Raw genomic sequence first — 27,002 nt, forward strand, 5'->3', positions numbered from 1 at the left:
TTCTACTCATTCTAAACTCATTCTAAAAGTATTTGATGGCATTTCATCACTCCAAAGACTGCAGATCAACTCCTCCAATGCTTCACTCTCAGAAAAACTGTCACTGTGGTCTTACTGTTTGCTGTCCCTGTAGTGGTATAATCAAAGGTTTTTCTGACAGTGTAGAGTACTTTTTAGCCCTCTTGTGTTTACTTGGGACTGGGAATGTTTGTCGTAGGCTCATATTCAGCTGCTCCAGAGCATCTTTTATGCGGACCAATGCCATGCAGAGTCAATGGAGATTACACAAGCCATGTGCGTACAGATTTGAATGTCTTTATCAGCCATGGGTGGACCTTAAATTTGTGTAAATCACACAGCAGGACAAGGGTCTACAAACCTTTGTATATACAGGGTATGTTTGGGATTGTGTGTTTAACTAATGGAGCAGCATAAACAATGTTTTTTGTAAATACACCACTCAGTAAAAAGGCTGCCATTTTTTCTCAGTTTTATCTTGCTTTGAAAGCTTTTTTAATTTTCCTTGGCTGTCTACACTGCTTTTCAATTGTCATATATTACATAGGGGGATGAGGCCAAGGATCTTCCTGGAGAGCAAGTGAGAGAGGAGCAGTTTACAGATGAGCATGGCAACATCGTCACCAAAAAGGTCAGCTTCCCCATGCTTCGTACTGCTTGTTGCTTGCAGCAAAGTCACCTCACCACTCCTTATAGATTCAAATGGTGTAGTAACCCTTGGGCTCAGGAAAAAATGATTATTACAACGATAATCATTTTGATGGGTGGTGATGAGTTGATGGTTTCACAGTAATGTGAATGTGCATCAAATGTCACCATACACTACGTGGGTCAGTTACACATCTTTTGTTTAATGGGACTTGCAATGCTTCTGTGTTGCTGGTCCTTTTCTCATGTCTTTAATGCTCTGATGTGTTTGCCTCTTTCTCTTTGCACCAAAGTTTACATGCCAATATTGCAAAGATCAAAGATTGCAAAAACATCTATAATGCTATGCTGGAAGCAATATGGCCATTTTGCAATTTGACATCATTTGTATTTTCTTCTTCCACCAGTGGAGAAACCTCAGAGCCTTAAAGGGCCACATAGAAGTCCTAAAAAATAGAACTATACGTTCCAGAACGTTAGAAGTGGCAATGTTTTGTGCTTGTGTAATGCTCTCACGAATTTAGTGTTAATTCTGTGGCTCTTTCTTGTGGGCCATAACAGATATCTGCCATGGATTTAGCAAAGCAGTGCCACCGGTGGAGGGGAGCCCACTTAGAACATGTAAAATAAAAAGTGTTAATGATTCATAGTTTACAGATATTTTTTTAGTATTATATGTACAAATTTTCTGAAATCTTATAGATTTATTTGTGTTATTATTTTGATTATGTACTATACATTCAAATATGATATTTGGAATTATGTGCAAAATCTCATCTTTTATATGAGACAGTGAAACTCTATGTGATTCATTCTTTTTTTCAAAATCTAATGTACATATCTGGATTAGCATTATTTTGTGAACTTCTGAGATCTTCACTTGAAGAAAACATTTTGTCCAACCTTTTAAAAATATAGAACTTGGTAAAAAGTTGTAAATCCCATTGAGGGTCTAGCAGAAATCAGTGTTATCAGATCTGTGTTTACTTTCCTTATTTTTTATATAAATATAAAAATATATATTTGTCGTATAAACTGATATCATAGATCTTGCCACAGACTCATTCGGGACAAGGCAAGATAGAGACTGAGAGCATGATGAAGGAAACAATTGAAACTTTAGAAGCTTTGTTAGAGTCTTCATATCCACTTGCCCTTCATTCCACCAAGTCTCATATCAGTCCACCCTTATGCTCTCATTCCTCTATCCACACTCTTTGACTTCTTTTACACTCACACCTGAGTTTCTCAAGTTTCTTTAACATCTTGTTTCTCTTATTTTAATCCATTCATTTGCTCCCTCTGTCTCCACTCTGTCCCACTGGCCTTGTCCTCATCTGTCGGTCGGATGACCGTAGATTGTGCGGAAGGTGGTTCGGAGGGGAAAGGATGAGGAAGGGGGTCAGGAGCTCATTATAGAGGGTCTGCCACAGGAACTGGAAGAGCTGGATGGTGACGCTGAGCAGTTCATGAGCTATGCCGTCCTGGGGCGAGAAAGCATGGTGGGTTTCTGAACACCATCCAGTCTGGATTACGCTTGACTGTAGAACTTGCTGTGAGTGCAGTTTCTATTGTGTCAGGAGATACCAGATGGATTACATGCATTATCTCGATGTGTTAGAAACGCATTGCTTTTTAGAAGTTGCTTAATGCTAATGACTAATTTACTGGATATAATGACAGAACAGATGATGAACAGATCTCCACAGAGAAAGGAAAAGCCATCTTAATTTTGAGTAGAGTTTAATAGTACATGAATATAGTCCTTTTAAATCCATTCATTATGAAATAGTAACACTGACATTTTCAAATAAATAGCGTGTCATATATGTATATGTGTTGAAATGTAGTGCACAGAATGCAGACTTATTTTAAAGTAAATGAGTTTTAGTCCTTTCTCTCAATGAACCACCTTCAAGTCACCTTATATGTATGGAATGTCAAGTCACAGGGCAGATGATAGGCAAATATTCCTGGTGAGAATGTATAGTGTACACTATTTTTAAAGGAATATTTACGTATTATTATAAGAAAAAAATCTGTTACAAACTCATGACAATAGTGACAATCATTCACTAATTTGACCTTAGGTTATATGTGCCTTATTTGAACTAGCATTAATATATATTCATAATATTTAAAACATTAACATATATGTTTCAGTGTTTTGTAATAAAACAGAATATCCTGATTACATTTCGATTTCAGGAAACCTTTTGTCTTACCTGAAGAGTTTTGAAGCTAATTTGTTAACTTCACCTCAAAGCATGTAAAAATGATCAACACTGTATTCATCTTCTTCTATTATGTGCATGAAAGTGTACAAATGTTCTAAAATATATAACAGTAACTGAGTCTAATAGAAGCTACAAAAAACACCAGTCATAAATAGGAAAGATTAATTAAAGATTAATGTAAAAGTCTCTAAGTCTGACATTTAAAACAAGATTTATATAGATTATGTTGGGATTTGGAAAGCGTGGATCTCCTCAGCCTCTCCTAGTGCATCTTGGTTATTTTTCCCAGCATGCACTTGGCTTCACTTTTTCATTGCCTCATTTTCATTCTGTTCCCAAAGGAGGAACCAATCAAAGCCAGTGTTCTTGACAAGTATAAAGAACAAAAGCTCTTTGCTCAGCATTTGTTCACCATTGTAACAATACCTTGTATCTCTGAAGTGGTAACTCTGGCAATGGTTTACATTTTTGTTTTATATAAAGTTATTAGAAACAGGACCCATTTTAATTTCAATATATAAGAAAATCTAAGAAAATATGTAAAAATAATTAATAGATAATTGAAAGTAAAAGGTTTGGACATGAGAGCAATGAGATTTATTGTTTCTGTTCACAGCACCTAGCAATACAGAGCATGTAATAAAGCTGTATTAATTAAATATAATTAAATAAATAGATATGATGGCTGTGTGATTAGTTTGGATTATCAGAATAAGGCTAAAACATATCAAACTTAACATGTCCATTCAGAAAAGAGGAAATGATAACATACAGCATTCACAACTCTTGTGTTTCTGTCTCTGTGTTTTCAAGGACTAGCCTGTTCCATTTGACACTCTGAGTTATGGTCCACTTTATATATTTTTGTGCCTAATAACTGGGTATTTACACATTAACAAAACATGTAACAACAATGTATCTACAGGTCATTTACTACCACATACTAACTCAGAGCAGCTGTATTATATTCAGTTTATAATTATGTAAATACATGTGTACTTTAATAGTTATAACAACATATTTTTCTTTATGTAATTACACGTAATTGATTGAGGGTCATTACCTTCATAGGAACTTCTCCAAACAGACCTCTCCAATTGCAATTACTTTAACCTATTGATAGTAATTAAATTTTTTTGTTTTTATTTTTTGTTATAAATGCACCAGTTTGAAATATTGCACATTGTATTTACATTGTTACAACTATTCAAATATAATTAAATAATTAAACCTGACATTAATACATGTGCTTTATAACAGATGTACTACTACAATAACACTGAATGCTTTCCCATTAAAAGTGTACAAATTTCTTTGTTGTTACATATGAAGTTATTGCCTAACAACCCAGTTATTACTGTCAGAAACATACAGTGGGACCGATATCTTTGTGGTTATGAGTCTGTTCTGGTTCCTCTTCACGGGTGTTCATTTTGATCTTGTTAACCCTTTTGGTTGATACTTCTATGCTTTTCTTTTGTGATGTCTCCCTGTATGCTCTCTGATCCATTAAAACTCTGCTCTAAACTGTGTATGTTGGGTGTCCTTCTGTGTGCAATATATATGTATTTATTTAGACATTTCTGATGCTTCTCCCTTCTGTGCTTCTCTATTTTTTTTCTTACTTTCCTTGCACATTTTATCCATCCTTGACCCATGTAACTCTGGACTGTTACTCTTCTTTTTAATCATTTCTCATCTTTCCCTCTCTCACTTGCCTATACCTCTCTTCCCTGTTGTATCATTGTCACCTTCACTTTTGTTTGCCTGACATCTTTTTCTCCTTCTCTGTCTTTACACCTCTATTCTTCCTTCACCTCCTCTCTATTCTGCATTTATCCCTCATTTTCCTGATCACCCCCTGCTCTCTGGACTGCCCCATCTGCTGCTCTGCCTCCTCCTTGCTCCTCGCTGCTGTAGTCGGAGGTTGTGGATGTGACGAAGGGTGGGGCTCAGATAGTGAAATGTGCCACTCTGCGGAGAGTAAAGCAGTGAGCAAGGTACAGGCTAAAGGCCTGCTGTGTGCTCATTTAATCCTGCTAACCACAGGGATTAAATAGCTTTTTTGAATGTAGCTACAGTTGTATTTGAATGTTTGGGGTGCCTTTGGTGTAATGATATATTTTATATGTGAAATCTATTCCTCGTGCTCTATATTCTAGAAAACTACTTATTGCTCCTTTTGCATTTGGTTAAATGAAATGTCACTTTGGTCTTGGCCAATGGTAATGCCACAGTAAACAGTGCACTGCAATATGCACATGACTGTATACACCAATCAGCCATAACATTAAAGCCACTTCATTGCTTCTACACTCATTTTTCATTTTAACAGCTTCACCGACCATATAAGTAACTCTTTTTAGTTCTACAATTACCGACACTAGTCCATCTGTTTTTCCTGTTCTTTAACAGTCAGGACCCCATCAAGGGGATCACACACAGGAGTGCTGCTGGAGGTTTTAAACTCTGTGCCCGCTCATCTGTTGCTCTACTCCTTCATCAGTGTCCACAGGACACTACTGGTTGGATATTTTTTGGTTGATGGAAGATTCTCAGTTCCAGTGTTCCCACTGACACTGAGGCCAGCAGCACTACTCTGTCTGATCCTCTCGTGCCAGACCAACACACACTAACACATCACCACCATGTAAGTGTCACTGCAGCGCCGAGAATGATCCACCACCTAAGTAATATCTGCTCTGGGTTGGTCCTGTGGGGGTCCTGACCACTCGAGGTGAAAGGAGACAAACAAAGTATGCATAGTAACAGATGGATTGCAGTCTATATTTGAACTACAGAATTCACTTTATTGTCAGTTGAGCTGATAAAATGGACAATCAGTGGAGAAATGTGGAAATGGTTGTACAGTTTTGGCTGATTTGGGTTTGAATTTGAGATAATTGATTAATGAAAATAAACAGCCAGTCTCAGCACACAACCTGACAAAAAATATATATCATTATTTTGCAAATATTATATGGTCGGATTGAAAGATTATTAGGAATGTTGGAATTTTAGGGTGTTTTTGTATTTTTCTTTCCAGTTCTGCCTTATACTTTCTAACGTATAAAATTATATATGTATACAATATTAAAAGTTTTAATGGGTCACGTTTTGAATAGCAATGTTAGCAACAGCAAAGGCAAAGGAATTCTGAAAAGCCTGTTAGCAAATGGTCATAGCTCTCAGTGCTGTTTAGTTATGAAAACAAACTTGATGTGTTACCATTGCTGTCCAATTTAGTTTACTCTATGATTTGGGATAAAGTGCTTGTGACTTCTATATAGAATTTATTTTCTTTCTCCTATAAAATTACTATACTTAAGATACATGTTTTTTCTTTAGACAGCGATGATATGCACAAAAAAAACCCACAAACAAATATTAGCAGTCTAAAAATTGGATTAGTCTAATTGTTTGGATGGTTTGGGGGTTAAAGCTGCACTAAGTAAGATTTGTTTGTTAAAACCCAAAGAATTCACATCGCAGAGAGATGAACTGTGAGGTCAGATTTGGCAGGAGTAAAGTTGGTGAGGGTGTGGATAAAATCCTAGCACAGCTGTTTTGGCCTAAGTGACCTGAGGGATTAGAGTATAAGACTTCTGTAATTCCAAAATGAAGGAAATGCGAATTGTGGCAGTGTGAAAGCATAATGTGGTTCAGGCCTATTATAAAATGATGCATTAACATGAGGCTATATATCTTCTTTTTTTTTTTTCTTTTTTTTTTGCAGTGTTAGCTGGTTGTTAGCTAGCCCCACCAAAATGGACTCTACGTTCACACAGAAGGTAGTGGCCCAAATCCAATCTGTTTCTTCATATGTGACACAGATGTTTTGTTTGTGTGGCTATGTCAGCACAACAGCACAAATGGCATTGAATCTGACTTTTTAAAATCATATTTGGGCCACTTTTATATGTGGTACTGAGCTCCAATACATATCCAGAAACAAAAAAATATTGTGAAACTTCTTAATCCAGGTTCCTCATTTATGACAAAAAAATCCATTTATGTGAAAATAAAACTTGTGGAACATTGTGTTTTTATAAAAACAAACTAGCATATTGGTTCTTTTTTAGTAGTTTTATATTACAGTTTTATATTGTTGGTATGAAGCTGTATATATGTGGATTATGGAAATATTAATCTCATTATGTCACCATTGAGTTTGCGAGAGACCTGGGAATCTTATGCTTAGGGTGAAAGAAACACCCGTATTAATATTCTTTACACTCTTTAATTAACACACTGTTTTCAACACAGAGCTCATTTGGAATAAAGAAATGGGAGAGCTTGTGGCACAGTGCAGCAGTAAAACACCAGTCCAGTGCCATTCTTTCATTTCAAAAACAAAAGTTTATGAAACAGAAGAATTTTTTCTTCTGGTCAACGCCTGAAGCATCGTGCTTTTGTGAATGCAAGTCAGTTTAGGAGTATTGTTTGTTCAAACCAATGTCAGATACAGGTCACATTGTATAGGCAGTATGGACAGCAGACTGAAAAAGTCAGATTTGACCTGCTATGTGAACGTAGCTTTTTTGTCTCCAATCTTCCACCTCCGAAAGGAAGCTTATTTTGAAAATACATTTTTTTTTCTTTTGGCACAAACTTAACTGCATAATTTTAAAGATACATCCATCATAGAGTTCTAATTGATGTCTCTTTGTACACTCCATGAATGTGACCATGCTTGTAGTCATAAATCTGCTTAGAGAAATGAAAAGCAGCACAACCCATGTTTAAAAAAATGTAACTTTTTAAACTTTTCATGTAAGTTCATAATACCACCAGAGAGAAATACCTGCCACTTGCAAAACTTACTTAGGGCAGCTTTAGGAGTATATTAATATTATTCTCATTAAAGATACTAACACATTTCTTGTGACTCATTTTTTCTTTTATGGTAAAGTCAGTTTTGCTGAAAATCTACTGGTTGTCACAAAAAGACCCAACAAATATAAAAATCAAAAATAAGATACCACTGTGCCACCACTAAACAGAAAATGCCATTGAAGGAAAAATCGGAATTACAAACAGGCTGCAATAATGTGCAAATCTCTTTTAACCTGTATTCCACTCAAAACAATACAAAACAATCCCTACTTTCAATTTTTATTTGTGTTACACCCACTGTCTAAACATTTTTAATTGAGAGCAGTGATTTAATCTTATTGTCATTGAGGTTCTGGTCATTTGATCAAGTGACATAAATATGATTTTAAGTTAATGCAACATCTGACATTGATGTTGTTTCTCCTTTCCCCTCTAGGACTTGTCCCCCACTCCCAAACCTTCTCTCATAGACACATGATGGGCAGCAAGTGCCGAAGGATAAAGGAAAGCAGAGAGTTTGAAAGCAGGCAGTGGACACCAGTACCAATAGATGGCTTTTATGACTTCTTTTTAAAAACACAACTTAAAACAAGAACTAGGCTAGAAGCATGATTTCATATAAAACAAAAACTGAACCTAGGAAAAGGGAAAAAAAAGCATCCAAAAAGTGCTTCCTGTAATCTTCTGTATCAGCATGCGAGAGTGTTGCCGCATGGCCTGCCTTTACCTACACCACAGACAGCGAAGGATTTTGGGCACTCCTGATGGTGGGAGTTCGTGGAAAGGAGACAAGAGTTAGCCACTGTGGGTCAGTGAGTTTGGGGGCAACAACAAGATCAGGATGTCAGTCCCCTGAAGGTTGTATTTCACAATGGACAAGGTTAAAAAGGGATATGCAAAAGTCTAGCACAGACACACACACACACACACACACACACACACACACACACACACACACAGCAACTCTGAAACAACGTTCCTCCCTTCAGCTCCAGCTCTAAACAAATTTGAGTCTTCCAATAAAAATGTGTTGTAGATCCTCTTAATCTAGAACTTCTGAATATTATCACACTTGGAAAGATTGTTCCTTCTAGCACTTGGTACTGTACATACTGCAAAATATGCACTCAATTACTACATGAATGTTCGTTGTGTCTGTTGGGTGTGGTATATGTTATAACCAAAAAGAAAAAAAATGTATAATAACAAAAATGCGATGAGGATGCTGCTGATGTCCTGATACCTTCTCTACACATCCTCCTGTTTAGTTCCAAAGCAGTCTTATATTAATGTCAGTATCCAAATGAATTGCTTGAGTCAGTTTTGGGAATGGTGTCCTGCCTTGTGTGTTTTAAATGTCCATGTAATCCAGATGATGTTTCTTTCCTCTTATTTTATTTTATTTACTTTATTTTATTTTATTTGTTTTTTGTTATATTTCCCATCGCTGTCTCTCCACCCAGGAAAAGCAGCTGAGGAATTTGGCCGTAATAGATATTTATTTTTTAGGATGGCGTGCTGCTTACTATAACTGTCTTCTAATTGCCTTTCTTGGAGATCTGTAAGGGATATATATATATGAGATTTATGAAGGAATTATTTATTGAAAGTGGCATAGCGTGAGTGAAGGAATGTCAGCTGCTAGTCATGATTGAGCACACACACAAACACACATATGTACACACACACACAAATACACACTCCTGTTCAAAGCATATGTAGCAACCGAGTCTTCCATTTTAAAAGATATCCGTAGCTCAGGTTTAGTTTTCCTACATAAGATGCTGTGTCCTATTAGGGGAAGGCAATATGAATAGACACGGCCATGGGCCGGGAGAATGTCATTAGGTCTTTTTTTGTCCTATATTTTTATATTTAACATAGGCAATACACTGACATTACATGAGTTAATAAGCCAGGAGGAAGAAGGAGTATTATTAGAGGGGTTCAGGATACTTAGAAATAACCTTGGATCACTCACAAGATTCTTCATCAATACACTAATGCACTCACCTCATCAGTTTGCAGGTGTATATTTCTAAGTTCAAGTTACAAAGGTGGCTACAAAAGTACCCATGTGCATGGAGAGACATTATTACAAGGTAATTGACTGATAATTACAACAAGCTATTATTTATCCAGGTGTAACTGAGCAATTAAGGACTGGAAATGTACAGAAAGATGGACATTATTTGTAAATGATGATTGGAAAAAACAAGATCTACTATCAGAACATCTGCATTAGTATGAAATATTTCAGTGTCAGTTTTTTCATGCACCAGTTGTGTACTTTATTGAATCGTCATGCCTTTACTCCATAACTAGTTCCTGTTCTGAGATGGCAAACCATTCATTAGCTTAATCAATTTGAAATAACCACTTAACCATTTGAAATAGCATTAGTGATCCATTAAATGCAACATAGTTATTCTCCCTGGGCATTCTTCTACACTTGAATATATCAGTATTTTGACTGTACTTTCCTCTTGCTGCATTGCTATAATGTCAACAAAGTTAAAGGCATTGTGTGACAGAACTACAATCTTTAGAGTAGAGTAGCATAGCGGTGAATTTGTATAATGTTAACAAAATATTGCCAGTCCTCTCAGTGTCATTTATATTTCTTCTCTGAGCTCAGCAAAGACACTAATCCACTCAACACTGTGACTAGACTGTAGCACTGTCCCAGCAATTGCATGCTGAATCCCCCTCCTCCAGCACACACACAATTACTTACACATATCTGTGCAATCACAGCTCCTAATGTAGCTTTCAAGCCTGATATGTTACGGCCTATTGTATAAAGCAGCCAGTAGACCAAAACCTATTCTTTTGCAAACCTGCAGACCTCAGATCCATCCTCATAATGAAATAGGCCAAGATCTATATGCAATGTGTCATCGTAGGAGTTTAACTACATTTGTACATCCATTTCGTTGAAGACCACTTATGTATCCTTCTGAAGGTGACAGTGAGGCCTAGGTAATGTCATGGATTTTCAGGAACCCCACTGATTCTTAAATATATCATTTCTTAACCGCATCTTAAATATTTAAGTTCTGAGCTATACCATATTTAGAGCTGCACTATATAATACATCAGAATCATCATCACAATGTGCAATGTTCCCATTCAAGGACATGCGCATGGTTCTCTTCTTCAGGCATCTGTCTCATATAACATCATTTTCACCAGTGTAAGGGTTTGGCGCTCAAGAGTGATGCCCAGGCTCTGTGTGAACAGCCAACCACCAACCACAAACATGTTTAATCAGTGACTTCAGGCTAAATTGACTGATCTGATTTATTTGAATACATTAGTGACAATGGTGAGTCAGCGAGTGTAACAAACTACCTCATTGCCCCCTTCCAAAATCACCCCGAGAAGAGTGACCTAGTGCTTACCTGCTTTTGTGGTTGGTGCATTGAAATCAATTGTGTAGCATTAAAGTTCAAGAAAAGTTTTCAGAGTAAAGTAAGTTACTTGGCTTAATTTTCATTTTTATTAAGATGCACTCACCCCCACCCATTTTAGAATTATTAATTATGTCAGATGAGTCTGTTCAATTTATGGTGAAACTTCCGGCTTGTTTTATATATATTGCAATAAATGCAAAAACATTTGCAGTATCAGGATTTTGCTATATTTTCCAGCCCTAATTATAAGAAAATTATTTGACGTAAAATTAAATATTGTGTAGTATTTATACTCAATATTTCAGCCATGCTTACTAGAGTTACATTCACTATTTAAGATGTGATTAAGAAATAGATGGGCCAAACTTCAGAAATGTGCAGCTCAAAAATGATTTTGATTCCATTTTGGAAATATTGCAAAGTGTCATGAATTTAATACAAAGTTCTTGCTTGATTTTTGATGGCAGATGAGCTGGCATGGCGTAACCTAGAAGACTATAGGTAAAACACTGAAAATTTGTATTACAAATTGTATTATTTAGTATTACATAATCCTGTGCAACTCATAGACCAATAGTCATTAATGCCATTTCTTGATTGCTCCATATTGAATTCATGATGTGAAATATGTCAAAAAAGAAGTTAAACACTCATTGCTTATAACTACATCATAAACATGAATTTAACATAACACTCTAGTGCCAGACATTTTGTAGGGAGTTGTAGGGAAGATATATGATGTAAGAATCATATCAGTTTGGGTGGCTCAGATTAGAGCCATCCACTGAGACTTATGCAAATAAAAGAAGCATTGTTTGGTACTTGGAAATGTAGCATTAACCACAATTAGTCATGATGTCAGAACATATTACCTTTTCATTGCCTATAGCAACGTACCTTATGCCTTAGTTTTATTTAATAAAATTGGACTCCTTTTGAGCATATTTAGCATATTTCTAGTTAAATAAGAGCCTGCCCATTAGGGTACAGCATATAAACCTTGATAGCACACAAGTGTTAAACTGCTATGCATATCAAACCAAACTAATTAGTAAAAGTAAAAAAGCCCCAAAGCAAACGTGAATTAAATAATGTACTGTGCTTAGGTGAATGGAATATTGCATTTAAAGGGTACAAATTCAACAAATCAAAAGGGCAAATCATAAAATATCTCATAATCACCAAAGCTGCCTGGTAAAACGTTCCACAAAAGATAAAATTATATCTGCTCTCAATAATAAAAAAGCAACTTTTACCAGTCTTCTTACTAGCTATGCCAAATGTTGTTGACGAATAAGTAAATAGATGCATACCTAATATGAATACTACACAACAATGCCAAATTTGGAAAAAAAAGACAATAGTTAACTCTTTTTTCAAATATATGTACTGAATATATTGCAACATTTTAATGTGTAGCTTCATAATTACTGTATTCAATGTTTCTGTCATGTTTATCAAAACCTTCAGTACTCTAAATGGAAATTGTTGTTTACTATAACAAAGATCTCCCCCTTTTTCCTCAACGTATTCAGTACTATTACCTACAGAGAATGTAACATGTTCATTAAAAATCCTCAAGAACAACAGAACTCACATAATAGAAAAATAAGCATATTTGTCACTTTTTTTTTTTGTAATGGCAACAAACATGGCCATAAACCAGCATTATACAAATATGTTACTTTTGAAGATGTCATTCTGAAAGAAAACGGGCTTTAATGGATATATTATGCATTGGTATTGTATTTTAGTTCTCCCTGTATCTGCTGCTGAGTCTCATATTTACAGGGTCAGATGCTATTAAAACGTACAATTGGCTTTATATTACAATTATAGGTAACCTGATGTAAAGTCTTTTATGCTCATGAATTCTTCTTTTTTCTTTATTATTATTATTGTTATTATTATTATATTATTTCTGTAAACAGAAAGTGATACGTTGCTGATGAATTGTGGGATATTATTTAGGGATAATGGCTTCAGCGTCAAGCCTTGAAAATTTTTTGAGAGATGTGGCAATGTAAATTTTTCAGTATGACCTAGTTCAAGCCCTACATCACTTCTCCCTTCCACTGATATATGAAAAGTATAGAATTAATTTCTTCAAATGTCTTAATTGATCACTAAATGGAGCCTGACCACAAAATGTGAAACGCACGTGGGTTGTGAATTAACGACACAGTGAGTTGATGTCAATGATTACATGCAAAAATGTAAACTGTTGCAAAAACTAGAGAACACTTATACTCCTAACTTCTAGAGAATGGATTGAAATCAGTAATGCAATAGCATATTATTCATAAAAAGGAATGCAGACTACGCACATGCACAGAAAAAATAATGTTTTTAATATATACAGAGAAATATATATAAAAATATTTATCCATATATATATATATATATATATATATATATATATATATATATATATACTTCGAATGCTTTGCAATTGCTAATGGGGATTTATTACCTACTACCGGGGATTAGAGTTCTGTTATGGATGTACCTATAGCATCTTAGCAACTGAAACTTCTGGGGTATGCCTGCGACCTGGGAAATAAAGAGGCCTTGAGGGTCTTTCAGTTTCTTTTATTTTATTTTTTAATGGGAAAAAACAATGAAAAGATACCTATACACAGGTCTTCGAATCACACATGGTCAGACCTGAGTCATATGTATAGACGACTTACCCTGTACACCAGCTGAAAAATATGAACATTTACAGGATTAATAAAGAAATGAATACACACATGCCTTTGTCTTGTTAATTTTGCCTCAATGAGTCCATTTTATCGCTCAGTCCAAAGTTGAAACAAAATTTTTTTGCATGATTAAAATGTCTTATGCCTTATTTATTTATTTACTCATCTGTATTTGTTTGTTTTCAAATACCTTCTACTACATATTTATATATTTAACCTTTTAAAAGTACCTTTAATTTATTTCTGAAAAAATTCCATATCATTGGCATGCCACATTCTTATATATATATTGCCAAATATATTTCCTCATCTGCCTTTGCATGCATATGAACTTGAGTGACAGCCCATTGTTAATAATTGTTAATTAATTAATCCTTAGGGTTTAATATGATGTTGGCCTACTCTTTGCATCTATAACAACTTTACCTATTCTAAGAAGGCTTCCCATAAGATTTAGTAGTGTGTTTATGGGAATTTTGACCATTCTTCCAAAAGCACAATTGTGAGGTCAGACACTGATGTTGGACGAGAAGACCTGGCTCACAATCTCAACTCTAGTTCATCCCAAAGGTGTTCGGTCGGGTTGGGACCAGTCAAGTTCTTCTACACCAAACTTGCTCATCCATGTCTTTATGGACCTTGCTTTGTGCACTAATGTGCAGTCATATTGGAACATTAAGGGATCATCCTTAAACTTTTTCCACAAAGTTGGAAGCATGAAATTCTCCAAAATCTCTTTGTTTCCTGAAGCATTAACAGTTCCTGTCACTGGAGCTAGGGGGCAGAGTCCAACTCCTGAAAAACAACCCCACACCATAATCCCCCCCTCCACCAAACTTTCCTCTAGGCACTCTGACAAGTACCATTCTTATAGCAGCTGCCAAACCCAGACTTGTCCATCAGATTGCCAGACATAGAAGTGTGACTCGTCACTCCAGAGAACACATCTCCACTGCTCTAGACTCCAGTGGCGGTGTGCTTTACACCGCTGCATCTGATGGTTTGTAATGCACTTGGTGATATAAGGCTTGGAGGTAGCTGCTCGTCCAAGGAAACCCATTCCGCGAAGCTCTCTATGCACTATTCTTGAGACAATCTGAAGGACACATGAAGTTTGGAGAGCTGTAGCAAATGACTCTGCAGAAAGTTGGAGACCGCTTCGCACTATGTGCCTCAGCACCCACAGTCCCCGCCATGTCATTTTACGTGGTTGAGTAGCTGTTATTCCCAACTGCTTCCACTTTGTTATAATACCAATGTCGGCTGACTGTGAAATATTTAGTAGCGAGGAACATTCATGACCGAACCCAGGTTGTAAATAGATGTAATCAATCAATGTAAATAGATCTACCTCAGCAAATAAATCAATCCAGAGCAGCACTTTTCAAATTAAATGACTATGATGCAGTAGTTTTGCAGAGAATTTATTACTTAATTATGAAGTAAATTTGAAACATCTGTGGAGTTCCCCTTTGGAATTTGTACAGTGTAAAAAGAACTTATGCCAATATTGTAAGATTCTGATTCCAACATTTGCTGTTTAGATCTACAGTTCACAAATGTATTGTGAGATTTACCTTCTGAACATTGTCTAAAGGAAAATGTCTTATGAAAATGAAAATGAAATATACCAAAAGACCATTTATTGTCTCATTTGCTGAAACCAAGCTGCTTCCCCCTTACATTTAATTGATTTTTACACAAACAGCAAGACACAGAACCATGTGTGATGTTCATTTCACAGTGTGGCTTCTGTTTGTCACCTTCTGAAGCAACCAGTCCCTAGACCACCCAATTCTAGTAATAACCTCTTTCTACAATGTGGCAGTTTACACACCTCCTGATACCACCCATCCTTCAAATACTAGTAACACCCCCAAATCCCCCAATACCACACCCATCCACCCACCCACAAATCAACAAATGTCTCCTCCTCTTTTGTCTTGAAGACTTAGTCAATATGTCTGCACTAAACCATTCATTCAGACACTAAAATAAACAGCTCAAACTGGACTTTTTTTTTTTTGAGGAGGAGGATAATGTCTTCTAAACACCTTTTTCTATTTGGGTTTGATAAAGGTTCTGGAATTTTTCACCTTCTCCATGCTATGTTAAAGGTGTTTGCTCCTAGTAAAGGAGATGTGATAAATAATATATAAATAGAAGTACAAACCAGATTCCAAAAAAGTTGGGACACTAAACAAATTGTGAATAAAAACTGAATGCAATGATATGGAGGTGCCAACATCTAATATTTTATTTAACTGAAAGAATGTATCATTTTAAGGGAAAAATATGTTGTTTCAAAATTTCATGGCGTCAACAAATCCCCAAAAAGTTGGGACAAGGCCATTTTTTACCACTGTGTGGCATCCCCCCTTCTTCTTACAACACTCAGACGTCTGGGGACAGAGGAGACCAGTTTCTCAAGTTTAGAAATAGGAACGCTCTCCCACTCATGTCTAATACAGGCCTCTAACTGTTCAATCGTCTTGGGCCTTCTTTGTCGCACCTTCCTCTTTATGATGCACCAAATGTTCTCTACAGGTGAAAGATCTGGACTGCAGGCTGCCATTTCAGTCCCCGGATCCTTCTCCTACGTAGCCATGATGTTGTGATTGCTGCAGAATGTGGTCTGGCATTATCTTGTTGAAAAATGCAGGGTCTTCCCTGAAAGAGATGACGTCTAGATGGGAGCATATGTTGTTCTAGAACCTGAACATAGTTCTCTGCATTAATGGTGCCTTTCCAGACATGCAAGCTGCCCATGCCACAAGCACTCATGCAACCCCATACCATCAGTGATGCAGGCTTCTGAACGGAGCGTTGATAACACCTTGTGTTATCCTTGTCCTCTCTGGTCCGGATGACATGGCGTCCCAGTGTTCCATAAAGAACTTCAAATCGTGACTCATCTGACCACAGAACAGTGTTCCATTTTGCCACACTTCATTTTAAAAGACCCCTGGCCCAGTGCCAACGTCTGAGCTTGTGGGGCTTGCTTAGAAGTGGCTTCCTCTTTGCACTGTAGAGTTTCAGCTGGCGACGGCGGATGGCACGGTGGATTGTGTTCACTGACAATGCTTTCTGGAAGTATTCCTGAGCCTATTCTGTTATTTCCTTGACAGTGGCGTTCCTGTTTGAGGTGCAGTGATGTTTAAGGGCCCGGAGTTCACGAGCATCCAGTAGAGTTTTACGGCGTTGACCCTTACACACAGCAATTGTTCCAGATTCTCTGAATCTTTTGATGATGTTATGCACGGTTGATGATGATAACTTAAAAGTCTTTGCTATTTTATGCTGGGTAACACCATTCTGGTATCGCTGCACTATCTTTCTGCCCAACAATGGTGGACTTGGTGATCCTCTTACCATGTTGGCTTTAGAGAGACACTGACACTCTGAGAAGCTCTTTTTATTCCCAATCATGTTGTCAATTGACCTAATTAGTGTTAATTGGTCTTCCAGCTGTTTGTTATTTGCTCAATTTCCTTTTTCCAGCCACTTATTGCTACTTGTCCCAACTTTTTTGGGATTTGTTGACACTGTGAAATTGTGAATCAACATATTTTACCTTTAAAATGTTACATTTACTCAGATTAAACTTTTGATCTGTCATCTATGTTCTATTACAAATAAAATATTGACATTTGCCATCTCCACATCATTGCATTCAGTTTTTATTCACAATTTGTTTAGTGTCCCAACATTTTTGGAATCCGGTTTGTAGATAAATGGAATAATATCTAATATATGCACATTTACACGGCTATATTGAGTTTCTTCGCTTAATTTTGACCCATTTCTAAGACCTCTCGGGTTACAGAAATGTAAAATTAAACTAATAATAATAAACTAATAAACCAATGTAGTATTAAAGGTTTCCACAAGCACCTTCGGTTCTTCGATTCGAACAGGAAGTTCTTTACTCCTTTGCTGGCTGAAGGGTAGCCATGTTACTCATAGCAATATACAAATGTATCATAAAGGCAAGAATTTATTTCTTAAATACTTATTGAAACATGTTGTGTTTGGTCAATGAAAATAAAAATGGAAGTATCATCCTTCTGCTCTACAAGTGTTTTATATTGCACAGTTACTAATACCACAGCCCTCTAGAAAATCTCAAATGTTTTAAAGTATCATGTTGTCTTAACACTGTGAGTTCTGTCAGTATTGGTTTTTTTTTACCCCATCAGGCCCGGAGATGAACATTGATTTATTTGCCTGTAAACCTTCCAACTTTGATAACAGATTCCGGAAGACCAAAAAGAATCAGCGTTCAACAGAAACTTCAACAGAAACAGGCAGGTAAACTGGAGGGAAGTGTATACTGACCTGAGACCAGGCCCCAACTGAATGATTTAAAAGGTCAAATCAACATGTGTCAACCAGTCAGACTTAGCAGACATATAGCTAGAGCATTTCCAGGCACAGGCATCTTGTTGTTTCTATTTTCCAAATGTCTGGGATTCTTTCTCTCATTTGGTCCATTTACGCATATAACTTAATACTATATAATCTTCACATACTCCAAATGGCTTCCCAAAACTTTTCCCCACATTTAAAATATGGGCAAAATCGTACAATCCTATGGAAAAAGTGATAATTACACATATAAACACATCTAGACCTTGGAACCTGTAAAATCAGAAAACCCAGATGTTTCTGGTTTGTCAGTGGAGAGACATTGGTCAGTTATGCTAATGGAAAGAAGTCAACTCATGTTACTGTCCACAAAGTAGACAAAAAAAATGGCTGATATACAATAGTGCATACAGCATACCTTCGCTGTCCAGTTAAAAACATCTCCCAGGGTGATGAAAAAAACCTTAACTTTCAATGGAGGTGTAAAAATGTAAAAAACATTTTATTCTAATTAATTTTGGAGCGTTTTTATTGGGTCATTCATTATGAAAATTTCACATGATGTGTAGGAGAACTGCTGTGTTCAAATGATGTAGTAAACAAAAAATCAGCAAAAATGGACATGTTTTTATGTGGGCAGTGGATATATAATATCACCCAATATTAGTGGCACTGAAACTCTTTTCTGTTTCTGTTGTGGTACCCCCAACACTCAACAATAATGTTGCCACAAAGGGTTCTTTGAGCGATGCCATTGAAGAACAATTTTTGGTTCCATAAAGGACCATTTTTGCTAATTTGTTTAAATGGGGAAAGATCCTTAAGATGGATCTTAAGATGGAAGTGATGGATTTTTAAACCTTTAAATTTCTTCACACTCACACATTTCTTAAACAGTAATGGTTCTTTATGGAACCAAAAATTGTTCGTCTACAACATTGCTCAAAACCCTTGGTAGCAACTTTATTTTTAAGAATGAAGAGTACATTTTCATACCTTTACTTAGGTTTTTGTATTATGTTCTTTTATTTTACACCATCCTATAATAAAAGTTTACATATATTCACCTGCCCCCTCCAGGGTGTATTGCGCCCAATGATTCCAGGTAGGCTCTGGACCCACCGCGACCCTGAACTGGATAAGCGCTTACAGATAATGAATGAATGAATGAATATATTCACCTCTGCACAAAGTTCAAGCAACTAGATATTAACATCACTCTACCATATGAACAAAGTACAAAAATTTGTTCATTCATTTTTATTAATTTTATTTAATCATTAACACTAACCCCAAACTCCGCCTATAAACACAACCATTTGCTCTGGAGCTGGAGATTATTGCTTTTATCTTATTGGCTCAGTACAGAAATTTCAGCTTAATTAAGGAATGTTTCATATAAAAAATATGCAAATTACTGTTTTATACAAATAAGGTACTAGTAGGCAAAAATACAAAAATGTATTTAATCTTTTGCTTTTATACAAATATAAAATATATAATGTCTTTTTATAATAGCCATGAAACACTTCACATATTACAATATGCACAGTTTAATATTAAAAATACATATTTTTATTGAAAACATACTATATACATTTTGTACAATCACCACAGATTTTTCTAAATCCGAAACATACAATACATCTAACAACATACAGTCACATACACAGGTTTGAATACCCCAATTCAGTTATGTATAAACAAAATAGCCCCACCAATTATGTTTATTTTCTCAGAAAATTACCTGAACGTGTCATTTGCCCAAGGGTTCCCAAAGTTTGCACATGACTGTAAGTTACAATAAAATATTAAATATTTCAATTCTGGCAGGAGACTCATAGCAGCCCTTGTTTTGGATCCACCAAAACAGAGTGCTTTTACAAACTTGACATATATAGGTAACACAACATTGTTCAACTAACATTTTCAGGATATCATTGGCAACTCGTATTCCAACAAATCATACTAAGAAATTCCTGAGAAAACCCCAGGAGATGAAGTAGTCTGAATATTAAATTAATGTATGTATCCACATGTGGCCAATTATGACATAGAATATCTTAATTATTATAAATTGATATCTTTCAATAATGAGATCCTATCTTTTTCATTATTGTGTGAACCAAAGTCTTTATTATTAGTGTAATAGTAGTAACGAGATATTAGTAGATTCTAATAAAACATTGTAGATAAGAAATCATAATAATGAGAACGTTTCTCATAATTATGACATACTAACTGGCTACATTTTTTTCTACCTTTTTGGATACACACCCTCCTGCTCTAGAATGGGCAGAATTAATGTCAGTATTAATCACAACACAGTCCTAAAGCAGGGGGGGGTGGTCAGAAAACAGGTGGACAGTGGAAGTGTTGTCTGAATAGAGGTGGGAAATGAAGTAACATAAGTCTTTCAGTAGCTCCTCTCAGTGACATCCACACTCCTCTACAATCATGTCCTCATGGTGGCGCAGGACCACATCATCGCCCTCATAATAAAGCATGGAGAGTGAGCTGAGGCGAGTTGGAACGCAGGATGGACATGTGACCCTCTCCGGATGATATAGCTTCAGCAGACTCTGTAAGGAACAATAAATACAAATGTTACTTTTAAATTCCTACTGTCCACTTTCAGTTACGTTACTCTAATACCTGCCTTCAAATGAATACAAACCTACATTCTAGCTTACATTACTATGTATAGTTTCACTGCAGCATAACTTTTTTTAACATGCTATTTGATGTTTATAGAGTCTCTTCTCTGTATCTGCAGGGGACTGGTTCCAGAACTGACTGCCGATAACACAGTTGGTGGCTGCTAAATTCCCCCCTTATATAAAATGACATACTTTTATTCTACATATAATACACTGTAAATGCTATGGTATTTTTGTTATAATAGTTTAAATTTACTGGAACATGGGGTACATGCGCAAACATTAAACAACAAAACATAATGCTCAAGTAAGAAGTGCTGGAGAGGGACTGTGAAATCACAGAAGGCTACAGTATGGCATGTATACACATCATTTTTTTGGTGTGGATTCAGTGTGGTGCTCAGAGTGCTGCAAATGTGGTGGTGGTGGGGGGTGGAGGTTCCAATATTTCATACCTGTACTTACAGAGTCTACAAAACACTTGTGCCTTACCTGCATGTAGGCATGGTTGGTGGGTTTGAAGGACTCGTCCAGTGGAATAGGACACTCCCCTTCGCAACGGAATGCATTGTAGCGCTTAGGGTGGACAATCCATTCATTCCAGCCAATCTGGTCAAAGTCCACCCACATGTCTACTCGCTTGCACAGGGGCCTCTGCACAGACTCAGTTGAAGGCGCAGTCATGACCTCTCCTAGCACTGGTCGAATGTGGTCTACTTCTAGCCTGTTTCGCTTGTGTCGACGGTTCTGGGTGATGTCACCAGGGCGCTGCAGGATGACATATTTGGAGTGTTCCACGGTGCGGATTAAGGTAGGAGTGCTCGTATGACCCTGGGCTTGCAAACTCTTGGAAAACACTACCACCATGACCCTGTTAGTGGTGGGATGTCGAACCTTGCGCCACCGTCCATTGCTGTACCTAATGGGTAAAGAGTCAGCTCCATCTCCTCCACTGCCCTCCCCAGTATCTTCCTGGTTCCGACTGAATATTGTGTCCTCACTGGAAAATGTGTGGGTACTTTCTCTCTGCTGCCATTGTGTGAGCAGAGCTGTCACATTGAAAACCCTCCAGGAAGAGGAGGAGGTCATAGGTGCAGGCTTGATGCTGCCAAGAAAGATGCGCTGTTCATGGCAAGGTCCAGTGCCTGGCTCACAGGCCTCGTCTATGGTAGAATGGTAGAGATCGACGACGGCACGCCTGGATGCAACAAATGCCGGCAAGCGGATGCGAAGCTCACAAAGCTGAATTTTTTCACTTGACGAAAGGGAGGACATGTCAAAAGTGATGGACCATCTCTCACCAACCTGATGACAGTCTGGAAAAGAGGGGACATATAAGCATCAGAGACAAAAAAAACCTGTATGTTCAACTATCAGAAGAGCAGCACAGTGGCACAGCAGGTAGTGTCACTGTCACACAGCTCCAGGGACCTGGAGGTTGTGGGTTCAAATCCCGCTCTGGGTGACTGTCTGTGAGGAGTTTGGTGTGTTGTCCACGTGTGATTGTTCTGGTTTCCTCCCATGGTCCAAAAACATACGTTTCTTTCAGTGGCGGATGCTGGTCTTTCAAGGAGGGGAAGCTCAATTTCGGCCTACATCATAAAATGTGTCGGTTTATTTATACGTAAATTCTACCCTCCGTTCCTTTTCAAGAAAATGATCTGTGACCCTGTCGTACCAACAAGGCGTCTTTTCCAGGGACTTGACTAGTGTCCTCTCAATGGCCAGCGAAGCTAGGCTGCTTAAACGGCCTTGGCCCATGTGAAGTGTGTCCGCTTGTGAGTGCTTTGTGACGGTGGAGGGGCTCAGCAGCACCCGCTGGACAGAAACTGCGATAGAAGTCAGAAAGTGTGATAGAAGTCAGTCTCCAAACACAAGCAGCTACAAAAAACCCCACCAGAAATAGAAGCTCGATTTGTCGCTTTAACAAAGAAAATGCCGCTAAGAGGTTTAAGAAAGTCTCTGGTTCAACTCAGAACAGAATGAAAATGTAATGCTCCCACGGATCTTTACACCAAAGGATCGCTGATTCGCTCATTTAGCTGTCAATCAAAAAGGGATTCAGCCTCAGACAGATCATTCAATCATCATGCAGAAGCTGAGCGTCCGGGCCAGCCGAGGCCAGCCCACTGCCCCGATGGGCGGGACAAAGCCCAGCATTTATCCAACGATGAAGCTGCACTTCGCTGCTTTGCTGTTGAACTCTGTGGATGCTCAGCGTTCTCACTGTTTAAAGCACTATGAAGCTGCGGGAATGATTGAGAGGAAAGCCGCGTCTTTACCAGTGATAAGAAGCTGATTCTGAACAAAAGTTGAGTGCGTTGTAGTGCATATTTATTCAATGACATGTACACACAACAGTATATATTTGATCACTTATTTTTTGACATTTTAGGGGAAGCTGAACTTCCCTTGCAGTCTTAGAGCAATCGCCTCTGGTTGGTAGGTGGATTGGCAACTCAAATGTGTCCGTAGGCGTGGGTTTGTGTGTGTCTCCCTGTGAAGGACTGGTGCCACCTCCAGGGTGTGCTCTTACTTTGCGCCTAATGATTCCAGGTAGGCTCTGGACCCACAATGATCCTGAACTGGATAAGTGGTTACAGACAATGAGCTAATGAATTTAATGTAACAAAAGAGCCTGTGAACTGAAATTTTGATAAGCTACTATTAGCATTCAAGCCTCAAATACAAGGAAATTAGTGTTTATTTAAATCATAACTCTAGTATTTATTGGAAAGTTAACAATTGCATATTTTCTTAAACTCATTCATCTCTACAGTATTCACTGGATGAAGCTGAATTGCAGAGTATTATGACTAGGATGTTAGCATGTGGTTAGTGTGTTAGCTTGGTGCTAACATATTACTTTGTATCTAAAGTATGCTTTGGGTTATTATAAAGCACAAAATTAAGGAACTATATTTTTAACTGAGCAAACACTATAATGACTTGAAGTGAATAAGGACACTGCTAAGTAACATTCCTGATATAACCCACTAGGGTTGATCCGCCCTGAGCTCATTCACCCTGATGACATTTTTTTGTCTAATATATTAATACATTTTCAGTTTTCCATTATATTTTACCTTAGTTACACAGAAACAAAAAACAAAAACCTACACCTGCTGAAATACACACACACACACATTTAAGTCAAATACACAACACCAATACTGATCTACAATTACTTGTAAAGTATAATACTGTAGCTACATGTTACAGTATGTATATAGGTATGTTCACACCTGCTTTACTTCTTCTAGAAAGACTAGATATTGACACATTGTGAGGATATCTTGGCATTTAGCCACAAGAGGTTCTGTTTTATGCAGTTTCCCACTGCTCCACAACCTTCTAGCCCATGCCTGACATTGTGTAAGATGAGTTTAAACGTATGTGCATCCAGAGTATCCCATTTTATTAATTTATCCCTTTTTTCATGTATATATATATATTCATTCATTCATTCATTCATTATCTGTAACTACTTATCCAATTCAGGGTTGCGGTGGGTCAGGAGCCCACTCGGAATCACCGGATGCAAGGTGGGATCACATCGTGGAAGGAGGGGGCACCAGTCCTTCACAGGGTGACGTACACTCACACATTCACTCACACATTCACACCTATGGACAATTTTGAGTCACCAGTCCACCTATCAATGTCTGTCTTTTTTGGACTGTGGGAGGAAAAAAAAAAAAAAAATATATATATATATATATAACACAAAGTGTTAGGTATGTTTCTATGTGATTAGCCCTGTAGAAACTGTGTCAAAACATGAAAACATGAAAGAATAGGTTGCCATGTGGTATGCATTTTCTTAGACGATCCTTTAAGAGAGAATTCAGTGAGAAGTTTTTCAGCCAAGAGCATTCCACTGGAGGCCTGGGGCATTTCCTCTGCAGGCAATGAGGGAGGAAAAGCATGGGATATTTAATTTCTATTTAATAATCTCTGAATAAGAGGCACTCTGAAAATGGCTGTGAACTGTCCTAGAACTTTTAATTTGTGATATCAGTTACAGGTCGTCATTAGAACCAGGAAAGTACTGTACTTCACTGTTTTACCTTTGCATTCAGTTGTGTCATTTATATTGCATGTTCAGAGGGGAAGAAGAGGAGAAATCATCCTCATATTGGGATGAAACTGGGGGAGGGTTTGATCTACGAATACAATCGTGTAGTTAAGAAAAGTCAGTCTTTTCAGGCTTTTTGTTGATTCTAAATTATTTGGCGAGCCTTTAGAGGGCCAGTGGAGTTCCTTCTGAAGGTTGAATACAGTCACAGTGTAAGCTGAATACATTTTTCCCTCACCTCGGAACAGTAGCTACGAAAGAACGTGTTGGTGGGCGGGGCATAAACAGGTCAATTAAAACCATTAAGGTGAATCAACGTGGTCACAGCAGAAACCAAGATAAGCGCAATAAACATAGTTGTAATGGTCTACAGGTTCTGCCAGAGTAAAGCACTGCAGCCAGATGTCAACAGACTCTGGGGAAAGTGGGAGAGGAGGGGGGATGTGTATTGAGGGTCCCTTTGTAACAGACGTCTGATGGGCTAATACACACACTCACACCCACACACACACACACACACACACTAGCTCACATAAAACGGAGAAACTCTTTTAAGTGGAATAAGCACTGACACCACCGAGTTGTAAAAGGGGAGGATCAGACGTGAGCCCGAAAATGAAGCCTGAAATGATGCGAGCCACAAGTGCCACCGGCCTGAACCTCGATCAGCGCTCTTGTAGTCATCATCAGCAATTAGGACCCAACAGAAGAGAAGGTTTCGGAAATTTTCTTAGCTTTTAAATACCGAGGTTAATAAATAATTTGGAACAGTAGAAAAAAATGTCTATGCATTTCTATAATAGAATGTAAGACACGATTAATTTCATTAAATATGTTCAAATTATTCAGATATGCATAGGTTAGGGGATTCTTTATTGTATATAAAGTACATATATATATATATAACTGTACAATAATAATAATAATAATAAGCCCAGTCGTTCTGACGTTATGCCCTTATCTCCAGTCGAAGTCATATACCGGGACTGTCCTGGCCAAGTGATACATTTAGTGAGATATTTTGAACATCCTTCACAGGGAACAAATATTAAATACTACACCCCACTTATTAACGCAAATAAAATCGCTTCTGGTTATATGTTTAAACGCTTAAATCCAAATAAACCTGTGACAGCAGCAATCACTGTGTAAATCCACTGTAACAGCTTGTTATCTGTAGAGAATGAATGTTATATTACACAAGATCTTACCTTTGGCAACGAGACTGAGCACGGAGTCTGACTGATGCAGAGCTGCTGTGGTGATGGCTGCTTTGCGCTTCTTCACTGTGTCCACAGACTTGAAGTCTCTGTAGAGCTGCATCATGTAGAACGGGTAGCTGCTGGGATGATGCGCTGCAACACTGTACCTTTCACTAGAAGGCCCTGTGTGCTGAAGCCCCATGCAGCCGAGGCTTGATAAAGCAACGACCATCGCCAAGAGCAGCGCCATTACTACTTTAATAAGCTCAGTATGTTCAGGATTTGCAGATTTGTAGGAGGACGTGGATGGAGCTCCTCTCTGCTCTTCTGCTCTCTTGCTGTGTTATGTGCTCATGGCCCTGGACAGCGCTTTTAAAGCGTCCAGCTGGCCTTTGATGACCTCTTGTCATCCTCCAGCCTCTGAAGAATCCCTCTGATCCTTCAGGCACATCTGAGAGGGAGGCAGAGCAGAGCTGTCAAGTTCAGTGTCTCTCGAAACCGCGCGCTTTTATATGCAGGAGGCGCGAACGCTCCCAGTGTCCATTGTACAACGCGCTTCCTTTGACTCGAGGCCAGGCCACCCAAAGACACACCGCGCCACCGACCCGTTCACTGACCATCAGGAGAGACGCTGTTTAGAGCTGGATACAATGTAACCGGCCTCGTGCAAAAGAACATATTAACAAGCTAATAATATCATATTAAATATATATATATATATATAGCATATTTAGTGATACGCAAAATTGTGTACACTCCAAAATGACTTGTTGATTTCTGAAAACAGGTTATGAAATTAACAAACATTAAATAACTGATTCGTTTATTCATTCA

The 27,002-nt window shown here is 37.7% G+C and overlaps 2 protein-coding genes across 3 annotated transcripts in view; one reads left to right on the top strand and one right to left on the bottom strand.

Moving 5' to 3' along the window:
- LOC136676464 (ankyrin-1-like) overlaps nucleotides 1-13,879 on the top strand; it is a 159,809-nt gene extending 145,930 nt beyond the window's left edge. Inside the window, exons 42-44 of one of the 2 annotated variants that reach the window (XM_066653513.1) lie at nucleotides 566-649; nucleotides 4,824-4,903; nucleotides 8,176-13,879. In XM_066653513.1, the coding sequence (XP_066509610.1) occupies nucleotides 566-649; nucleotides 4,824-4,898 (159 nt within the window). In that variant the 3' untranslated portion in view covers nucleotides 4,899-4,903; nucleotides 8,176-13,879. Of the gene's footprint in view, nucleotides 1-565; nucleotides 650-2,024; nucleotides 2,181-4,823; nucleotides 4,904-8,175 lie in introns of those variants that run through there. The other variant, XM_066653514.1, reaches the window with a different exon arrangement.
- Nucleotides 13,880-20,657: 6,778 nt separating this feature from the next.
- Nucleotides 20,658-26,418, bottom strand: LOC136677509 (nodal homolog). The gene is made up of 3 exons (XM_066655074.1): nucleotides 26,178-26,418; nucleotides 21,381-22,204; nucleotides 20,658-20,810 (listed from the first exon to the last, which is right to left on the bottom strand). Exons 1-3 carry the CDS (start codon nucleotides 26,416-26,418, stop codon nucleotides 20,658-20,660), a joined length of 1,218 nt encoding a protein of 405 aa, XP_066511171.1.
- Nucleotides 26,419-27,002: the final 584 nt, after the last annotated feature.

This window comes from Hoplias malabaricus, chromosome X2 (genome assembly GCF_029633855.1).
Source record: "Hoplias malabaricus isolate fHopMal1 chromosome X2, fHopMal1.hap1, whole genome shotgun sequence".
NCBI classification, from domain to species: domain Eukaryota; kingdom Metazoa; phylum Chordata; class Actinopteri; order Characiformes; family Erythrinidae; genus Hoplias; species Hoplias malabaricus.